The 16,885-nt window shown below is 41.7% G+C and overlaps 1 protein-coding gene across 1 annotated transcript in view; it reads right to left on the bottom strand.

Annotated features, from left to right (window-relative positions):
- Positions 1 to 1,061: 1,061 nt before the first annotated feature.
- The window catches only part of ISY1 (ISY1 spliceosome associated protein), a 199,733-nt gene continuing 183,909 nt past the window's right edge, over positions 1,062 to 16,885 (bottom strand). The window contains exons 10-11 of the mRNA XM_086938980.1: positions 6,237 to 6,323; positions 1,062 to 3,154 (exon numbers count right to left, since the gene is read on the bottom strand). Coding sequence (XP_086795106.1) covers positions 3,047 to 3,154; positions 6,237 to 6,323 — 195 coding nt within the window. The 3' untranslated portion in view covers positions 1,062 to 3,046. The remainder of the gene's footprint in view (positions 3,155 to 6,236; positions 6,324 to 16,885) is intronic.

Here is a 16,885-nt window from a genome sequence, read left to right as displayed (position 1 = left end):
GAAGGCTTTGAGTATTTGAGGTCATTATCAACTGCCACTATCTGTAGCTCTGTGCTCAGTTTTATTAGAATTGCTTTTTTAATAAGGAAACGATGTGAATCATCAATAGATTTTATTGTTGTTATGTAACTTGGCACCAATTTGTGTGTATTGTTTGTATAAACCATTTGTATCTTCAAAATTCTCTGGATTTTAAAATGAATGTATGAACTTTTGTAAACGTTTCTGATACTTTCGAATTGAATAAAGTTATTTGAAAATGAACAAGATATCAGAAGATATGGGGATTACCTGCTGTTTTGTTATTCTGGACTACATCATGATTGTACACAGGATATGTGTTTATGAATATTATAATACTGTAATGGATGCCCTGACACTATATTCTTGACGCTGCTTATTCAATCATTTATAACTGCAATTGTATGTCTATCTTATGACCTCATGGTCAGTCTATATAAATGTGTCAGCAACAAGGTTCTACTGTGGTTCCAATCTAACCGCAATTCCATTTGTCACTCCATTTGTAACTCTCTTGTGTCATTTTTATTTCTTTCTCTTTGGTAATTATGATCATTTACAATCTCATTTGTAATTGCATATCTTCTCATGACAGTTTGTGTTTCTTTATTTCTTTATTTCCACTTATGTTCTCGTTTTTCTTGAAAATACCAATAAAATGTATTTGGAATTTTTTTTTAAAAAAAGGCCTCCTATTAAACTGGAATACTTATTGTGACTGAATTAAGTGTCCAAGGTATAGCCATTAAACTGCTGCGTTATCACTAAAAGCATAAAAACCAACCCAATAAATCTGATGCGCAGTTTCACTTTCTTTAAAAAAAACTGTAAATACTAAATCGACTGTTTAAAAAAAATTGTAGTGTTTCATGAAACAGCTCTGGACTGAAGCCGGAGCTCTATAAGCGTTTTCATACATGATTTACAATGTATGCCCTTCTTTGATACAGAACACACTAAACTGTTTACCCCATTCCTGTGGGGCCAGGAGGGATTCTGAATATAACTAAAACAAAAAAATCCAATCTCCTTTTACAAAGTTAAGAAAACATAATATGGTTTATTAAAATGATATCCAACAGTATATCACATCGCATAAATCAAAAACATATATTTACAGTATAAGTCGCTGAAATATTCAGCATCTGATAATCAATTCCAAGCACACATGAGAGCACTGGACTTGCACTGGAATATATCTAACAGTTGAATAACACAGATGGACCATATTCTAACTTGCTTCATTTGCATAGAAAATCTAGTTAAATGGATCCAGTCATTTTAATTTTTTTCACATCTGTTAGATTTGTCTAACATTATTACATGAATATCACCAGATGAAGCAGTATGTTAAACAGGACTGATGGGGAACATTTCTGGATAAGGGAAGGGTTTTAATAGACATATCAATTGAGGAAGAGCCATTATTTACTGTGACATCACTACAAACAACTGTCAGGGATCTTAGAAATGATCAAATACGAGGTGAGGTAAATATTTATACAGTCAGCAGTTACCAACAACTGAGGGGCTCAACAATTCACACTATTTCTATATAACCTGCTGGGCCTTAATGCAAAACAAACAGAAAAATACTTATATCAGCCGAATTCTACACGGCAACCAATACAAATGGACCAATCCATTATTACTAGAAGGTGAAAGAGTCACCAGCCCTAGAGCCAGCCTGGGGATGCTACACATTTGAAAGTGTACACTATTTGGAGTCTCAATAAATGTTTTATAAAACAGTATTGGTTCTCCTTGTGAAGAAGCACTGTGCAGAGCCTCAACTTGTTTGAAAGATTATCATGCGGATGTAGATTTAGGGGAAATAGTTAACAGGGTATAACTAGCTAGCATTAAAGCGTGTTGAGAGCAGGCATCTAGCCCTTTTAATAGTACTGATGATTTCACAAAGGAGAAGTGATTTAGGGGAGCCAAGATAGTGATTTAATAAAAGTGTCCTAGCATCCCAAGCTAACAACTCTGCCATCATTTTTTAAAAACTGAAATACAGAAATAAAATCCAATGTGACGTGTTGATCACCACTTTTAGTACCTAATGCTGCAGAAAAGTTAATAAGGGCTCTTCTCCTCTCCTGATGCCATACATAGGTCTAAATCTATATGTGAGAAAGCACAAAAAATTTGCATAAAATAGAAATCGCTTTGTTTGCCTGAAATTCCAGCGAGGAGAAAAATAACTTTAAAAAGGTGCTTTTCTGGCTGGTGGGAGCACTCCCAGTTTTCATTCCAAGTTATCTATGATAACTTCTCCTCACTGGAATCTCCGGCAAACAAAGGAGCTGAAGCACAGGAAGACAAATCTATTTTTTTCAGGGTTCCACAACATCATGTGGAGAAGTTCAGATTACAAATTGGCGTCTCCTAGTTACACATTCAACAGATCATTAAATCCAACTCATAAAGCATATAGACAGCGATAGACCGTGACTGACAGCTTGACCATGTGGGCAAAGAAATTGAGCTACCTAGGTACCCCTCGTTTGGTGGTTCTATAGAAGCAAGCACCAAAAGAGACACAGACAATACTTTAACTTGAATTTAGGCCGATGACACAATCGGTTTCAGCCAAGAAATGCAAGCTAAAGTCTTAGTCGCAAAATATTTTCTGACAAAAAAAACCCCACTAGTGTACACATGTCATCTAAGGCAAGTGTGTATATTGGGGAAACTAGCAGCAATAGAGCTATAAGGAAAAACGAGACCCAACATGGTGCTTCCTCTGTGTAAAGCCACCAAGATCGCAACAAAGCCTAATTTAGAATTTGGCAGACAGAGTTTAATCTGTCGAGATAGCGGAAGAAAATACCTCTGCCCGCTGGCCCTGAAGACAACTTTCTAAACTGACAGACACTTACGTCATGGCCAGTGGAAACAGATTCAATAAAGGCTCTTTTACAAGTGATATATTTACGCCCAGAAGCTCCTTAGGTGATGGGGTTTCTCCTGGTCATATAAAAAAATATATTTTATTTTGGTTTCTAAAGTTGAGGGGCGGTTACAATCCAAGCAAGCGCTTTGCTTCTTCACTTTGTGCCATAAGAGCTTCGCTGGCATACTTCTGTAAAAGCTCCATTTTCTTCCTCCTTATCAGAGCTTCTTCAATCTGTGAGAATAAAAAGTGAAAAGTGTTAAGGCGTCATCACAAATCCCTACAGGTCTGTACTCTAGTTGTGAAAGATTATGGCTCTTCGGGAATTTCCCAAATAATCCATAAGCATTAGTAAACACGGGTCAACCAGTGGGGACTCCAAAAAACGTAGTGACCGCTCCATGTAAACATTAGCATCATTAAAAAGTTCCTCATAACCCTCGTCATCATTTCAGATCTGGGTAGAATCGTCCATAACCAAAAACAACAAAGATAATGATGAACTAATACCAGTCACTTGCAACATTATATGAAATGGCAACAGCAAGGATAATACTTATGAACAGACAGAAGACGCCAGCTAGAGATTATCCAGCAGCAGCTTCCTTCTCCAAAGTTTCTTTGTGGGCTAAATAAGGCTCACTATCTTTCACACTTTGTAGTTATCCCGGCAAACCTCTGGTGACCTCATAATACTTCTGAATAAACCCCAACAACTCTTAAACCAATCTCAAGGTCTAATTACGGGTTCGCTTTGCATAAGGGAACATTGAGTCCTATTCAATGTAATATTTAAAATGTAATATTAATAAAGTATCTGTCACAACCCTTTTCAGAGGGTCAAGGGGCAAGCAGGAGTTAGTGGGCCCAACAGTGGTAGTTTACGTCTTTTACTCCTGATGACCGGAGACCCGACCTACTATAACCTGTGAGCGAGTAGGCCAAGTACCCCTTCAGCACTTGACTCTTAGTGGTAGTGTGGGTCTAGCAGTCCAAGGCTTCTCAGGGAGGAGGTAGGTGTAAGGCTGGCACAGGATCACAACACAAAAGACATCTATCAACCCCAATGAATGGCTACCCTGTCAAATTCTAGGTTTTATGTAAAAAAGAGTATTTATCTACTAACAGAAAGTAAAATACAACACACTGCAAACAATATACACAGCATTCTTCATGGAAACCCACTAGCATTCCCTGGGTCAACTTTCCATTCCCACTTCCCCACTGAGGTTTTTTCCAAGTTCACATGTTGCGACATCCAAATTATGCCTCGATAAGGCGTTCAAGTCTCAGATGTTCCATGAGGGTTTTGCTGCAAAAATCTTTGAATCCCCGCGCTGGAGTGCGTCAATCAGTGCAAGTTCCCCTGGACAGGCAGCCAAACTGTCAATCTTATCCACTCCAGGGAAATGGTGGTTCAGAGTGTCAGGCCACATCTCTGCAGCACAGCTGTGCCCAGACACCAGGAAGCTGCAGTTACAGCAGCAACTGTCCTCGATGCTCCTACCAAGTGTTAAGTCTCTCCTAGAATCTGGGGCCATGTCCCCAATGCTCCCGGATGGTGGAGTTGAAGTTGCTGCTCTCACTCTCCATGGGTCACAGTCCGTGGTATCTTCTCAACTGCACTTGGATTTTGGGTGATGAGTCTTCCTCATTCATTGCCCATTCCTCCCGATACCAAAGTAAGGTGACAGCAGCACACACAGGGAGATGGCCTCCTCTCTTCGCTATGGCCCCCACCTGGCATAAAAGTGTAGCAGGTGATATGAATTTAGTAGCTACCCTATTCGGGTCAGAGCACTGTATTGGGCGACGGCCCACCTTCTCTCAGAGCGCAGTGCCAAGGGTGGTAACCCTTTTTCTTCACTGTGACCCCCACCTGGAAAGGGGTCGTGGACTTTGGCACCAGTGCCGGCAGCCTAATCGGTGAGGCACTCTCGAAACAGCAGAATTTCACACTCCGGTCACTGGATCCAAGCAACGAGATCTCCACTAGACCTTGCTCCCTCAAAGCGATCTCCTTCACCTTACATGGCCCACTGGTCTTACGTCAGGCAGAAGCTGCAGCTCCAAGCATGTGTTCTTGGATCCTCATGGGTGACATTCCCTCACCCAGCATGGGAAACTGGCAGACCCATGGTACACAGGCCTGGCCACAACAGGCAGACCCCGAGGTCAGCTTCTTCACACTGATGCAAAGCTTCAGTTTGACAATTTAGGAGTCTCAAGCTACCTTTTTTATAATCCATTTTCAGAAACACTTGCAATTTAGCATCTCATGCTCTGGAGTTTGTCCACTTTGAAGGGACCACTCCTTTGTTGTGTTCCTCCTCAAGAGAACAGTCTATCACAGCAGGACAGTCTCCAATCGTGATACCCCCAAACACAGGCCAAGAGAGTGACTATAGGTTCATACCAGAATGTCAACCTTAGTAATATGTGCATCAAAAGGTTAGCAAAGGGTCCTCCTCTTAGTGATTAGCTTAGCAGATCCATGCCTACCTCATATGTGCCGAGGCCCCTTTGAACAATGACCTCCTTTCAGAATCAAAGAGCCCTTATTGATATGCCAGCTGTTGCTTTGTAATTAATTGCATACAGATTTGTCCGATGGCTGCCTTGAGACAGATCGTATGCTCAAAAAAGCAGGTGTGAGTTGGTTATGTTGACAAGCCAATGATAAAGACAATGGGACAGACTGTTTTTTTGGTGGAGAGGTGTGGTGCAGCGGCCAGGGCAGCCGACTTCGAGGCACAGGGTTCACGGTTCAAATCCCCGGCTCCGGCGGCAGCTCAGCTCAGCACCATGTGACTATGGGCAATAGCTCACTTAATTTCACTTAATTTCCACTACAGCCCCCAGTGCCTTGTGACCCATAATGGTGCGTAGTTCGCGCTTTACAAATACAGATTTACATTTACATTTGAGAAAACTTATATGCCATAGGTCTGACCAGTTTATTTTGATAAGTTACGACAAAGGCAGTGATGCGGACCTATTCATAGTGAACAAAAAATGTTTACAACAATATACCTTTAAGAGTGGATCATTATTATATTGTGGTAAAGCCTATTCACTGATATTGCGACACATGAGATCTCACAGATTCCAGTAGCAGATAAGTGTTTTGGTGTTAGTTTTCCCCTCTGATCCTGGGGTTGATTTTGCAACAGCATACAAAATACCAATAATTAGTAAACTTTCTATAAAGTAGACATATGCCTTTGAGAATCGGGCTGATTGCGTGTTAAAGCATTAATATCAGCAGAACACATGCATTATAAGCATCAACTAAAATGTTTTTCTTATGGCTCACCTCTTGTTGTGAAGGCACTGGAACATGAGCGATAAATTTCTGCTGGCCTTCCTCTCCATCCTTCTCTTCACCACTTTCATTATCAGACTGCAGAACACAAACAGCTTGCAATTAATTTTACTACAGCTAAAAAGCTGCCAATTATGTAGATACAAAGGAGTCAGATGCAATCCCAACTATTCAAACTCAAATATAACACAATATTAACCACAGGTGGGTATCAGAATTGTCCAATAAACAGTTTGAAACAGATCTAAGATAGCAAACTATTTTTGCCAGTACCTAGGATTTGGAGAAAGACAAAAATAAAGCATTCTAATAGCTTCACTTGGAAACCATTGACAAAAACGTAATTGATTGTGCAGTTGAGGTCGGTTACAGTATCCATTTTTACTGGTAAAATATAAAAATGTTTATTTTTATTACAATGGATAGTTCTCTTTGAAAAAGAAAACTGGTGATTTAACAATTCTGTGCTCCTCCACGGACCCCAAACACAAACTATTTAGTATAGAGGCAGCAGTTTCATTTCAAATTAAGGAGTCTGTATTTAGGTCTTGCGCCTGCGTTGCACTGAGTGAAAAACTGAGTTTTAGCACTGACCTAGGAATCGCACACGCTCGTGAATGTGCGATTCCTTTTGTGCTACCCCATTGGCCTTTGCGTGTGTCTTTTTATAAAGGAATGCACGCAATTGGCCAAAGGCGGGCGTGTTGCTCCGCCCACGGCCTATTGGTGTCTATTACGCGATTGGTGCGCGTAATAGACACCAATAGGCCGTGTGGTTTAAATTATTGTGCCCAGACACGGGTGCGATAATTGAAAGCACGTATCCTGTGGCACGCACGCACCACTCGCGGGATTGTTCATTTTTCCAGTGCCCTCCTCCTTCCTCCTTTCGCAGCCAATGCTCACTTCTATATCCCAACTGGAACACACTGAACGTTTTCATCCAAAACACCGACTCCAGCAGCAGAGGCATGGGGGAGCCCTGGAAAAGACACCTTACAATGGAATAGCCTTCTGCCGCAGGCAACTTTACATGGGTCACCACGTTTTTTGACAGCACAATCACCGTTTTGTGGATTATACGTTAAAAGGAAACAACATTTTGCAAATTCAGGCGTGGACAAAATGACCGAAGAAAGCTCGGATATTCCCAAAGAGTTGCTGGGTAAGGTTCCCATTTTTTGCTGCCGGTGTAGATGGGGGTAGGGTGGGGGTCACCTGGACAAGAGGCTGCGCCAGGCTAGGGATGTTTCCTCTGCTTCGCTAGGCTAAATGCATACATGCACCATAGGGAGGGTGGGGGCGCGTTATAGGGTGCTGCTCTCTTTGCCGCTTGGGATTTGTTGTGAGGATTACAGGGATTTGCTTTTCATGGCGTAAAAAAGGGGGAGGGGTGTCAGTACCTCACTACCAAGTCCAAAAGGGAGAGGGTTGAGTAACAATGTTTAACTGAGCAGCCAATGGTCAAGCAGAGGTGCGCTTGCATTTACCTGCCGCCATCAGCGCCTTCCAATCAGATTATTTTATGGACCCAAACATAGCCATGCTCCAATTTCCATTGATTTTTTTTTCACAAACTGGTACTTTAATGGACTAATGGACAATCTAGGTATTGAATGTCAGAAAGGTAATTTTTCGAAATGGAGAGCTTGTCCTACCTCCACTTTAGCACCTCCTCCCCAGTCCTTACAATAGGGAGGCGATTCCGCATCACCAATGTACAGACTGGGATGAGAAGGACCTTAATTGGGGTAATAAAGATTACCTGTAAATAACAACACATTAATGCGGATTGCCCAGCACTATTAACCCGTATGCACAGCTCTTGCATGCTTTCTGCGGAGCATTCTGGCACCTACTGTCTCGAGTTTATAAAGTAGAAAAGCATATCAACTTGTAGCTGAATCTGATGAAAAACACAGAATTGTGTGAGTCTTCCCCAGGCGGAACATGGAGCATCTTGCGATCTGTGGTAAAGCTTGACTGTCAAGTGGCCTCATGTCACACTTAACACTTTAACTTTGAACTGCCTTTTAAAGCTGTTAGCACATTGCAATATGGGAGTTGTAGTCCGTACATAGTATAAGACCAAACAGATTAACAGACCTGTTAGCTCGGGTGAACATAACCAGGACTACAACTTCCAGAATACATTGATTTGATAAACGCATATCCAGGTCTGGAAACGAGCTGTGACCTGGAGTTATATGATAAACCTAGCAGTATATGTTGAGCTTTAATTGGCAGGAAGTATTATTGGTCTGAGCTTAGGGCTGTGCGACAAAGACATGAAACTCACAGCCTCCTCTGACCTAAGCTTTGTAGGTAGTTCCTTTGAAAATGACAAAAACGAGCTGATTGGAATGTATTCATTTCACCACTGATAATCACTCCGACCGCATTGTAGGCCATTATTGTTGGTCCATGTGCCACCCCAGACAGCAATCAATTTTATGCAGATGAGCCCTGATCCCATTCCACTATGAAAAGGGATGCCTAAACTGCAGCTTAGAGTAATTACCAATGACCACGATAAATTAGAGAACTCCATCCATCACTTTTGGTGGTTTCTAGGTGAGGTTTCCTTGAAAAGCTCTAAACCTCTCTTTTAATGGCAAAAACCAACAGTTTGTTAGTTACCACTGCGCTGGTGACACTGTTAAGGCACTGTTAAGAGATGTCTTTTACGCATGTCATGAGGATGAGTGTCAGCCAGTCCTTGTTATCCTGCCGACATCACAAAGCATCAATAGTCCTGTAATAAGTATATCTCACAGATGCCACCATGATTACTGTTGTTTGCCAGAAAAAGCTGACTGAAATTCAACCTGTTGTCCTGGACCTGTTGGCAGGTATGGCTTGGTGACTGCTTCTGCCTGCTTTTCTTTGCAGGTTGGTCGACTGGCAGAAGCAGGAAGCACTCCAGGTCTGAGGGTCTAATTCACACAGAATTTGCTGCAACTTACTTTCGAAGTACTCCTGGCTTGCTACTAAATGCTAAGAGTAAGGCCGGAGTTCACCTGGCTTACTCATGGAATTCAGTAGTAAACTAGGAGTAGGGAATAGAGTAAGAACACCTACTTACAGCAACACCTTTGTGAATCGGACCCAGAGTGTAACACATTTGCCGAATAACAGAGGCCTATTAGAGCAAGCCCTTGTTGCATCATGTTACAGCGAAACGTGTATGCTCAAAGACTGCTGAAGCTGTATGAAGGACCAGGAAGCATTCTGTTGAGGGATGGGGCACTTCCTGAGCTCAGTTTGCACTGGCATCAGTTTGAGTATTTGCACTTCAGTCAAGCAACACCCAAGCCTGATATGTCATAGTGAGGTTCACTTTTGTCTATGACCTCTATCTGGGCTGGAGACCAAGTAGGCTTACTCCTAGCACATTTTGTCTCTTACCTGAGCCTGCTCTTTGCTCAGTGCGGGAAGCACTGCAGACCACAGCGTAACTAATATATGGACACAAATGTTACCTTAACTGCAGACAATGCACTTGCCTGATCCATAATGTGGTAGCTCCGATCGAAGTCCACATAAAAACAATACAAGAACTACAAAAGGCAATCAAAATTACCAACGTACAATATTTTGTGAAACTCACTTTCCCTTTCATACAACACTATTAGCTCACTCTTTAATAATGCGAGACCTATTGCATTGCAAATGCTTATTTTGTTATCCGATAGCTAACACCAAACAAATGGCTAAAATCATGGGTTTTTCTACAAAGACCATTGGGCAGAGAACTTCGACTTTTACAGACACTTTGCCTGTTTCTTCTTCAAAGTCAAACTGTTGAATATTTAGGACAATGTTGTTTCTTTGGCAAACAAATTTAGGATCACAGTCACACTGCCTACAGATTGGCATTATTATCTTTTTCTGTATGGCACAGAAAAGGTGCAGAAAAGAAGGTTTTCTACTTAAAAATTTACATTTCCCACAAAATCTGGTTGTGGCTTGATTCTGGGAGAAAATCCTTTTTTGCGTGCTGCACAGTAAAGTATGGAGGTGTAATTGTTAGTGCAAATACTTCTGTTCGAAGAATAACGAAGATTTTTAACCCCTTGGGTTTCTGCATATGCAGCTCTAATATTTGTATAACTGATGCATCATGCATTTTCCCGTATTATAAGCACATTTTATCAGTTTCGCTTTCATTTCAAAATAAGATGATGTTAGATGTTTCGGGGCATTGCTTACGATAACATTTTTCAAAATATAATAAATAAGTTAGTACACTAGAAGATAATTTTGTCTTTAAAGATCAATAAGCAAACAAGATACAAAACAACTGAATGAACCATTCTCCAAGATACAGAGGTGTCTGGTGATGAAGATTCTCTTGAATTTGATAGATTGTGTTTAGGGTGAAAGTTGGGGTCGTCAGTTTGTGTCATAAAGAAACAAAAGCCTCAAAAATGAAGGTGGAGGAAATGCACACTGGAGACAGCTAAAATGTTAAGTTACATTAAAGTGATATCTTTTCTGGTTTTAGGGAATGCTGTAGTGAGGAAGGATCTTATTTTTCACTGGGATCAGAAGCTTAACGAGGAGATCCGAGGAGATGTCCAGTTAGATTTGATAAAGGGTTACAAAGTTTAATGATAAGGCTGTGGATGAGTGTTCCTTGGAATAAGCCTGAACTAAGAATTTACTTTATTTTGTGCTTTTCCAAACTACTTACTCAACATATCCCATCAAATAAGCATGCAATTAAATCACCTCAGAATTTGTGTCCTCAATGTTGACCATCCGTTTCCAATAGGATATGAATTAGTAATGGCAGAAGTAGTAATGTAGGGAAGATTGCTCAGTAAATAACTATTTTTTTTTAAACTATTAGCCTTATAAATAGTAAATGGAACAAGACTTCATTGAAACGGGCTGAATGGTGATCATTGAATTCTGTAATAAGTGTGTTACTGTCTTCAATTGAAAATGCTGTCTATCATTAGTACAATCCTACAAACTTTTACAATTCTGGACTCTGATGAAAAGCTCCCATTGTTAAGTCAGATGGAAGACTTACTTCTGTGCACGTGAGAAGTTAAAAGAGAAGTTGAAACAGCACGTTCAGAGTTACGTTACAGTGTGATCAGACCCTCATGCCAGCAATAATGCATGGTAGCGATTCTCAATGTTAGCTGTAAGTAGACCATCCCCTAATTAGATTTCGCATCAATTCATATGCATGTTGTAATCATTTCCTGTTAACAAGGAACACGTTCTTAAGTACTGAAACCATTTAGTAGAATCTCCACAGCAAAGCAAATGCTAAAACCACAGAAAGGCCATCACTAGCTTAGCTTACTTTGTTTCACTATTAATTGGCCTTGAAACTCTCATGCCATTTACATCAGTGTATTTTGTACTCTAACGGCCACATGCATCAAAGTCCGGTTTTGCGATTCCTTATTTGCGATTTTTAGGGAATCGCAAATAAGGATTCGCAAAACAGGATGCATGATTTAAATCGCATAAAATTTGCGATTCGGTAAAAATCGCAATTTTTACCAAATCGCAAATATTATGCGAATTCCAATTTGCGATTTCGCAATTCCCATTGATTCCTATGGGCCAAAAGGCCCATAGGAATCAATGGAAAGGCATTGACATTTTGCGAATTTCAATTAGCGATTCGCAAAATGTTAATGCATTCCATGGGTGCAGGGGGGGGTCCAAAGGACCCCCCCTGCACCCCTGAAATGTATTTTGAAGTGCATGTTTCACACACACATGTCCTGAGGACATGTGTGTCTGTAACATGACAGTGTTTTAAAATGCAATTTTGAGCATTTTAATACATTTTCGCAAATTACCACGAGGTTCACCCTCGTGGTAATTTGCACTCCCTATGTGCGAATTCGCAATTTTAAAAGTAATCATGCATTGCTTTTAAGGAATCGCAAATGTGCGATTCCTTAAAAGCAATCGCATTTTTTGAATTAGCTAAAAATAGCGATTTTGCCAAAAATGCTTGATGCATCCCAAAAACCTATTTAGGAATCGCAAACGGCCGAATTTACCGATTCGCACCGTTTGCACTTCCTAAATAGGTTGATGCATTTGGCCGTTAATAATCGTTTGAGGATTTCTGAAAAACATTTTCTCTTTAGCTATGGAATATTCGTTCATTTTTAAATTGTTTTTTCACTTTATGTTACCCGAAAGTATTCATTTCAATACTTCTTGCATATATATTTATTTGTTTATTCAATTCAAGCAATGTACATGCTCGATAAAAATGGCGACAAAAGGAATCCTAATGCATATGAGTTTTATCTGACAACTGAACGAAATTCCATAATATGTGATGCATATAAACATGCTAAAATCCTAGGATTGCGAGTTGTAAGAAATTGTATATTTTGGGGTGGGTGACTATCTACCTCGATGAATAAGCACAACTCTTATCAACGTGAACTTAAGTCACTAAATGAATCGGAGTACAACCCCCTGGTAGCTCTGGCGCAGAACAGACCGGCTCAACCTGGGGCATTGTGTAAAGTATTTATCCAGTACCAAACCCGTAATAAAGTCAAAACGCAAAACAAATACTAAATCGAATTAGAAGAGTCAAATTTACTAAACAAAATGACAAAACACCAATAAAGTGATCTGTATTTATAATTGTTTAAAGTTTTAAGAAGAAATAGCGCCAAACAGCACCAAGAGCCAATGATAGCCAATGATTGTGGTAGTAGAGGACCTAGGTAGAATTTAAAGCTGACAGTGATGAAATGCACGTCGCATACATCAACAATGCTCATCCTGGTCAAATATTTTTCCTTCGGACTCAGTCTTTCAAGTCCCAATCCACCAGAGGAGTACACTTCTAAAGCTCCCAGGACATCAGTGTGTTGTGTTCGATTTTAGATTCCGAATGAATTTCCAGATTCATGCCCTTATATAGGTACGATTTGCGTTGCCCTGATATAGGCATAGATATCCAGTCCTTATGTAGGCATAGCCCATGCTGCTCAAATACAGGCATGGCTACTTCCATCCGTTTATCTACGTCACAACGATTTCTTAGAAAACCAGACTCTTAAGCCGTTAGGGTCTTCCCCTTGCTTGAATATTGATTTCTCCAAAAACTCATTTATTATGCATGAACATCTATTCCTTAGGGGTTCATTCATGATGTTCATATGCCCAACTTTACGTCAAAGTTGGCATTCCTAAACACCTTCAAGGTATAAATATACCTTCACTTGCTATGGCAAAGCACGGTGTGGTTCGGTGCAGTCCGACTACCTACTTGCCCGAAGCAGCTCGCTACAGCAAGTACCGAAGGAAGCCAACGCTCCAGCTGACACACTGATCAGAAGCGGTCATCCTCCTGCCGAGAAATCAAGCTCCAGTGTTTCTGACTCCCCTTGCGGGGTGTTGGGAAATCGAGTCTGTGAAAGAGATACCAACCTCTCTCATTCTAAGGTATGGAGCCGATTAGGACCTAGAGAAACCTTTGGCAATTCTTGGCAAAACTAAACCTATGCTAAAGACAAAACGTACTTCTTCCCTCGTACTAGACCTAGGTTAGGTACATTGGGGTAGGTGTATTTTAGAAGCACCAGTTGAGTATTTTAGCCTGTGTTATTTAAGTATGTATTTTTATATGTCATAGCACCAGACAATGCTATTACAGTATTATTTTATATTACTATTTACGCTGTACGTGTTATACTTTGCATTCTGTCTAACGATTGTAGCAGTTCACCTCTCTTGCATGAGAAATAAACCCCTTTTATTGAAACACCCGTCTCTCTATTTCTGAACATACTCTGTAGAAACGAAGCATGCACGATTGACTGAGTAAAATAGTTATCTATTGTTTCCACGACTCTGAAGATACGTTTCGATTCTTGGGGAAACAAAGTTATCATGTTTATGCGGTTGTCAGAAACGAATCCCTTCTTGTGTACTCGAGGAAGTTTCTAGTGACCTCTGAGATAGCTGTCAAACACAATTAAGTTTAGTATACTCGATAGAGACATACTGACCTCAGTCCTATGCCAAATCTATAGTGTACATTATTCCAATGCACAGAGCCTATTGGGAATATAGGAACTACACTACAAGTGGAGGCACTTAAGAGTCTCACATGGTGTTAGGTAGAGGACAACAGAAGGATCCAGTCCAGGTCCAGTTGCCATGGGCGAGGTGGGTACTTCTAGAAAAAGACTTCTTGCAGCTTGCTGCATTCCGATAGCCACAGGAGTCAGCCAACTGACCCTTAGAGATTACTTCTTTGTTCTGGGAACAGGAGGGAGCAGGTCCAGTCTTTCAGGGCTCTTCTCAGGTCACAAAAAGCAGGCCAAGTCAAGTTCTCTTCTGATCTATGACAGGTTCATCAAGTGTGCTGATGTGGGTGCCTGGAGATGTAACACTTAATGCCTGGCATGAACAGTGGGTAGTGACTCCTGGCCCCACACTAACCAATGGGGTGAACGTTTCATCAGTCACCCTTACCTACTTTATCAATATTTCCTGTTTGCCCTACTACGAACAGGCCACAAATGCAATGTGTCTCGGCATTTTCAAGGTTGCAAAAATCTTTGGCCACACTAAACAGCTGTGTGTGTGTGTGTGTTCGTTCTACGGAACTCCTAGACTCCTCCCACATGCAAATCTAAAATCCAGTTTGGAGCAGATACTGTACCCACAATAAACCCAGAGACATTAGTTTGGTTGACAAAAGCAATGTCTTCAGTGACCAGACAGTGGATGCACAAACAATGGTCTTCACATCCTGCTCTCTCCCTTTAAAGTGCCCCCCAAGTGTTATATGTGAACCCAGCAGACCTGTCAAGCAGGATTTGACACTGTAGTGTCAAAAAGGATGCCCACAGCGCCCAATTCACGTATTCTGTGGCATTGTTAGACCTACCATCCTTAGGGTTGTCTTTCCCCCAACCTTTTGCCTCATGTTTTCTGATTCTTTTGCTGACCTTAGGACTCGGAGCACTTTACTGCTAACCAGTGCTAAAGTGCATGCGCCTCTCCCTTAAACATGACGATACTGGTGTATACCTGATTAGAATATTTGTTGTATTGGTATGGCATTCTGAGAGTGGTATACAATATACCTAGGGACTGTACTTCAAATGCTACTAGTGGGCTGCAGCACTGATTGTGCACCCACACAAGTAGCCTTTTAAACCCGTCTCAAACCTGCCACTGGAGAACCCATGTGTGCAGTTCACTGCCACTTCAACTTGGCATTTAAAACTACTTGCCAAGCTTTAAACTCCCCCCCCCCCTTTTTTTATTTATTTATTCAAGGTTTTAAGAAGAAAGGGAGAGGAAAGAACAAGAAGGTGAAGAAAAAGAGAGAAGATGAGAATAAAGGAACAGGCGAAAATCCGCCACATATCCCCACACAGGGGGTGCTGGAAAATATTGCTGTAGAAAACCAAAATTATATAAAGGGAGATGGCATATACCGCTGTCAAATGCCCATGGAAATGTCATTGTTCGCCAATCATTACCGATTGGAGGAAGCGCCAACTCCCCAGCAGGTGATCCAAAGTTCACAAAGGAAGGGGGTGTCCCCAGCTAGGATCGCAGTCATATAGGAAGGCCGTGCATTCCATCTCCACATGCGAATTTTGTCGCAAACAAAATTAAATCAACAACCCCAACCCAACACCCCACAGACCCCCCTTGCCCCCCCCCCCCCCACCCCCCACCCTTTCCCCGGTGGTGGCGACCAGCATTCACTCAGAACAACTTCATACAAGCAGGTGGTTAAATTTGGAAGAGGTGTAATGCACGAAGTGCTGAGGGGCAAACCGCAGATGGCAGATATCGAGATAGAAATCTAACCAAGGGTCCCCAGTTGAACATGAAGTTTTTAAAATTCCCCCAAAATATATCTGACATTCTCTCCATACTCAGTAGTCGCCATAACCGTGCGTGCCATAGAGCGATAGCCGGAGCAGTCGGGCTTTTCCAGGCGGCTGCCAAGGTCAACTTGGCCGCCCCCAAGCACAGCCATATAATGCGTTTATCGGCTCTAGTCTGATGTTTCAACAACGGGTCTCTTAAGCCCCAACAGGACATACTCCATCGAGTCCGGAATTGGATAGCCCATCACATCTTTAATGTGGGATAGGATCTCGGACCAGAATGGTTGGATGGTGGGGCAATCCCACCAAATGTGGCGGAAGTCACCCAGCATACCGCAGCCCCGCCAGCACCTATCTGAGGTAGTCGGAAATATCAGATGCAACTTGGATGGGTAGAGATACCAGTCAAACAGAAGCTTCAGATGAGCCTCTCTGAGGTCTGTTGAATGATTATGTGCCGCTACATCTCGCCAGAGGCTCCTCCACTCGTTTTCAGAAATGTCCCTACCCAAGGTCGTCTCCCAGTGGTCCATGTAACGAGGGCGGGGGGACACCGCGGTGTCCAGTAACAACCCATAAATGAAGGAGATCGTCCCCTTCATAGTGGACGTGCGGAGAATAAAAGCCTCAAACCTCGTCAATGGTCTAGTAGCGGCGTCTACCACCCCAGTCGATGTTGCCCAGTGTAAGAGTTGAAGGTGTCGAAAGCGTTCAGTGGGCGGAACACCATAGTCCCGCATACAATTGTGAAAGGTAAGGGGTGTCACACCATGAAAC

This window comes from Lissotriton vulgaris, chromosome 9 (assembly GCF_964263255.1).
Source record: "Lissotriton vulgaris chromosome 9, aLisVul1.2, whole genome shotgun sequence".
NCBI classification, from domain to species: Eukaryota; Metazoa; Chordata; class Amphibia; order Caudata; family Salamandridae; genus Lissotriton; species Lissotriton vulgaris.
The sequence above is the reverse complement of the archived record's forward strand: the minus strand, read 5'-3'. Positions and strand labels throughout refer to the sequence as shown.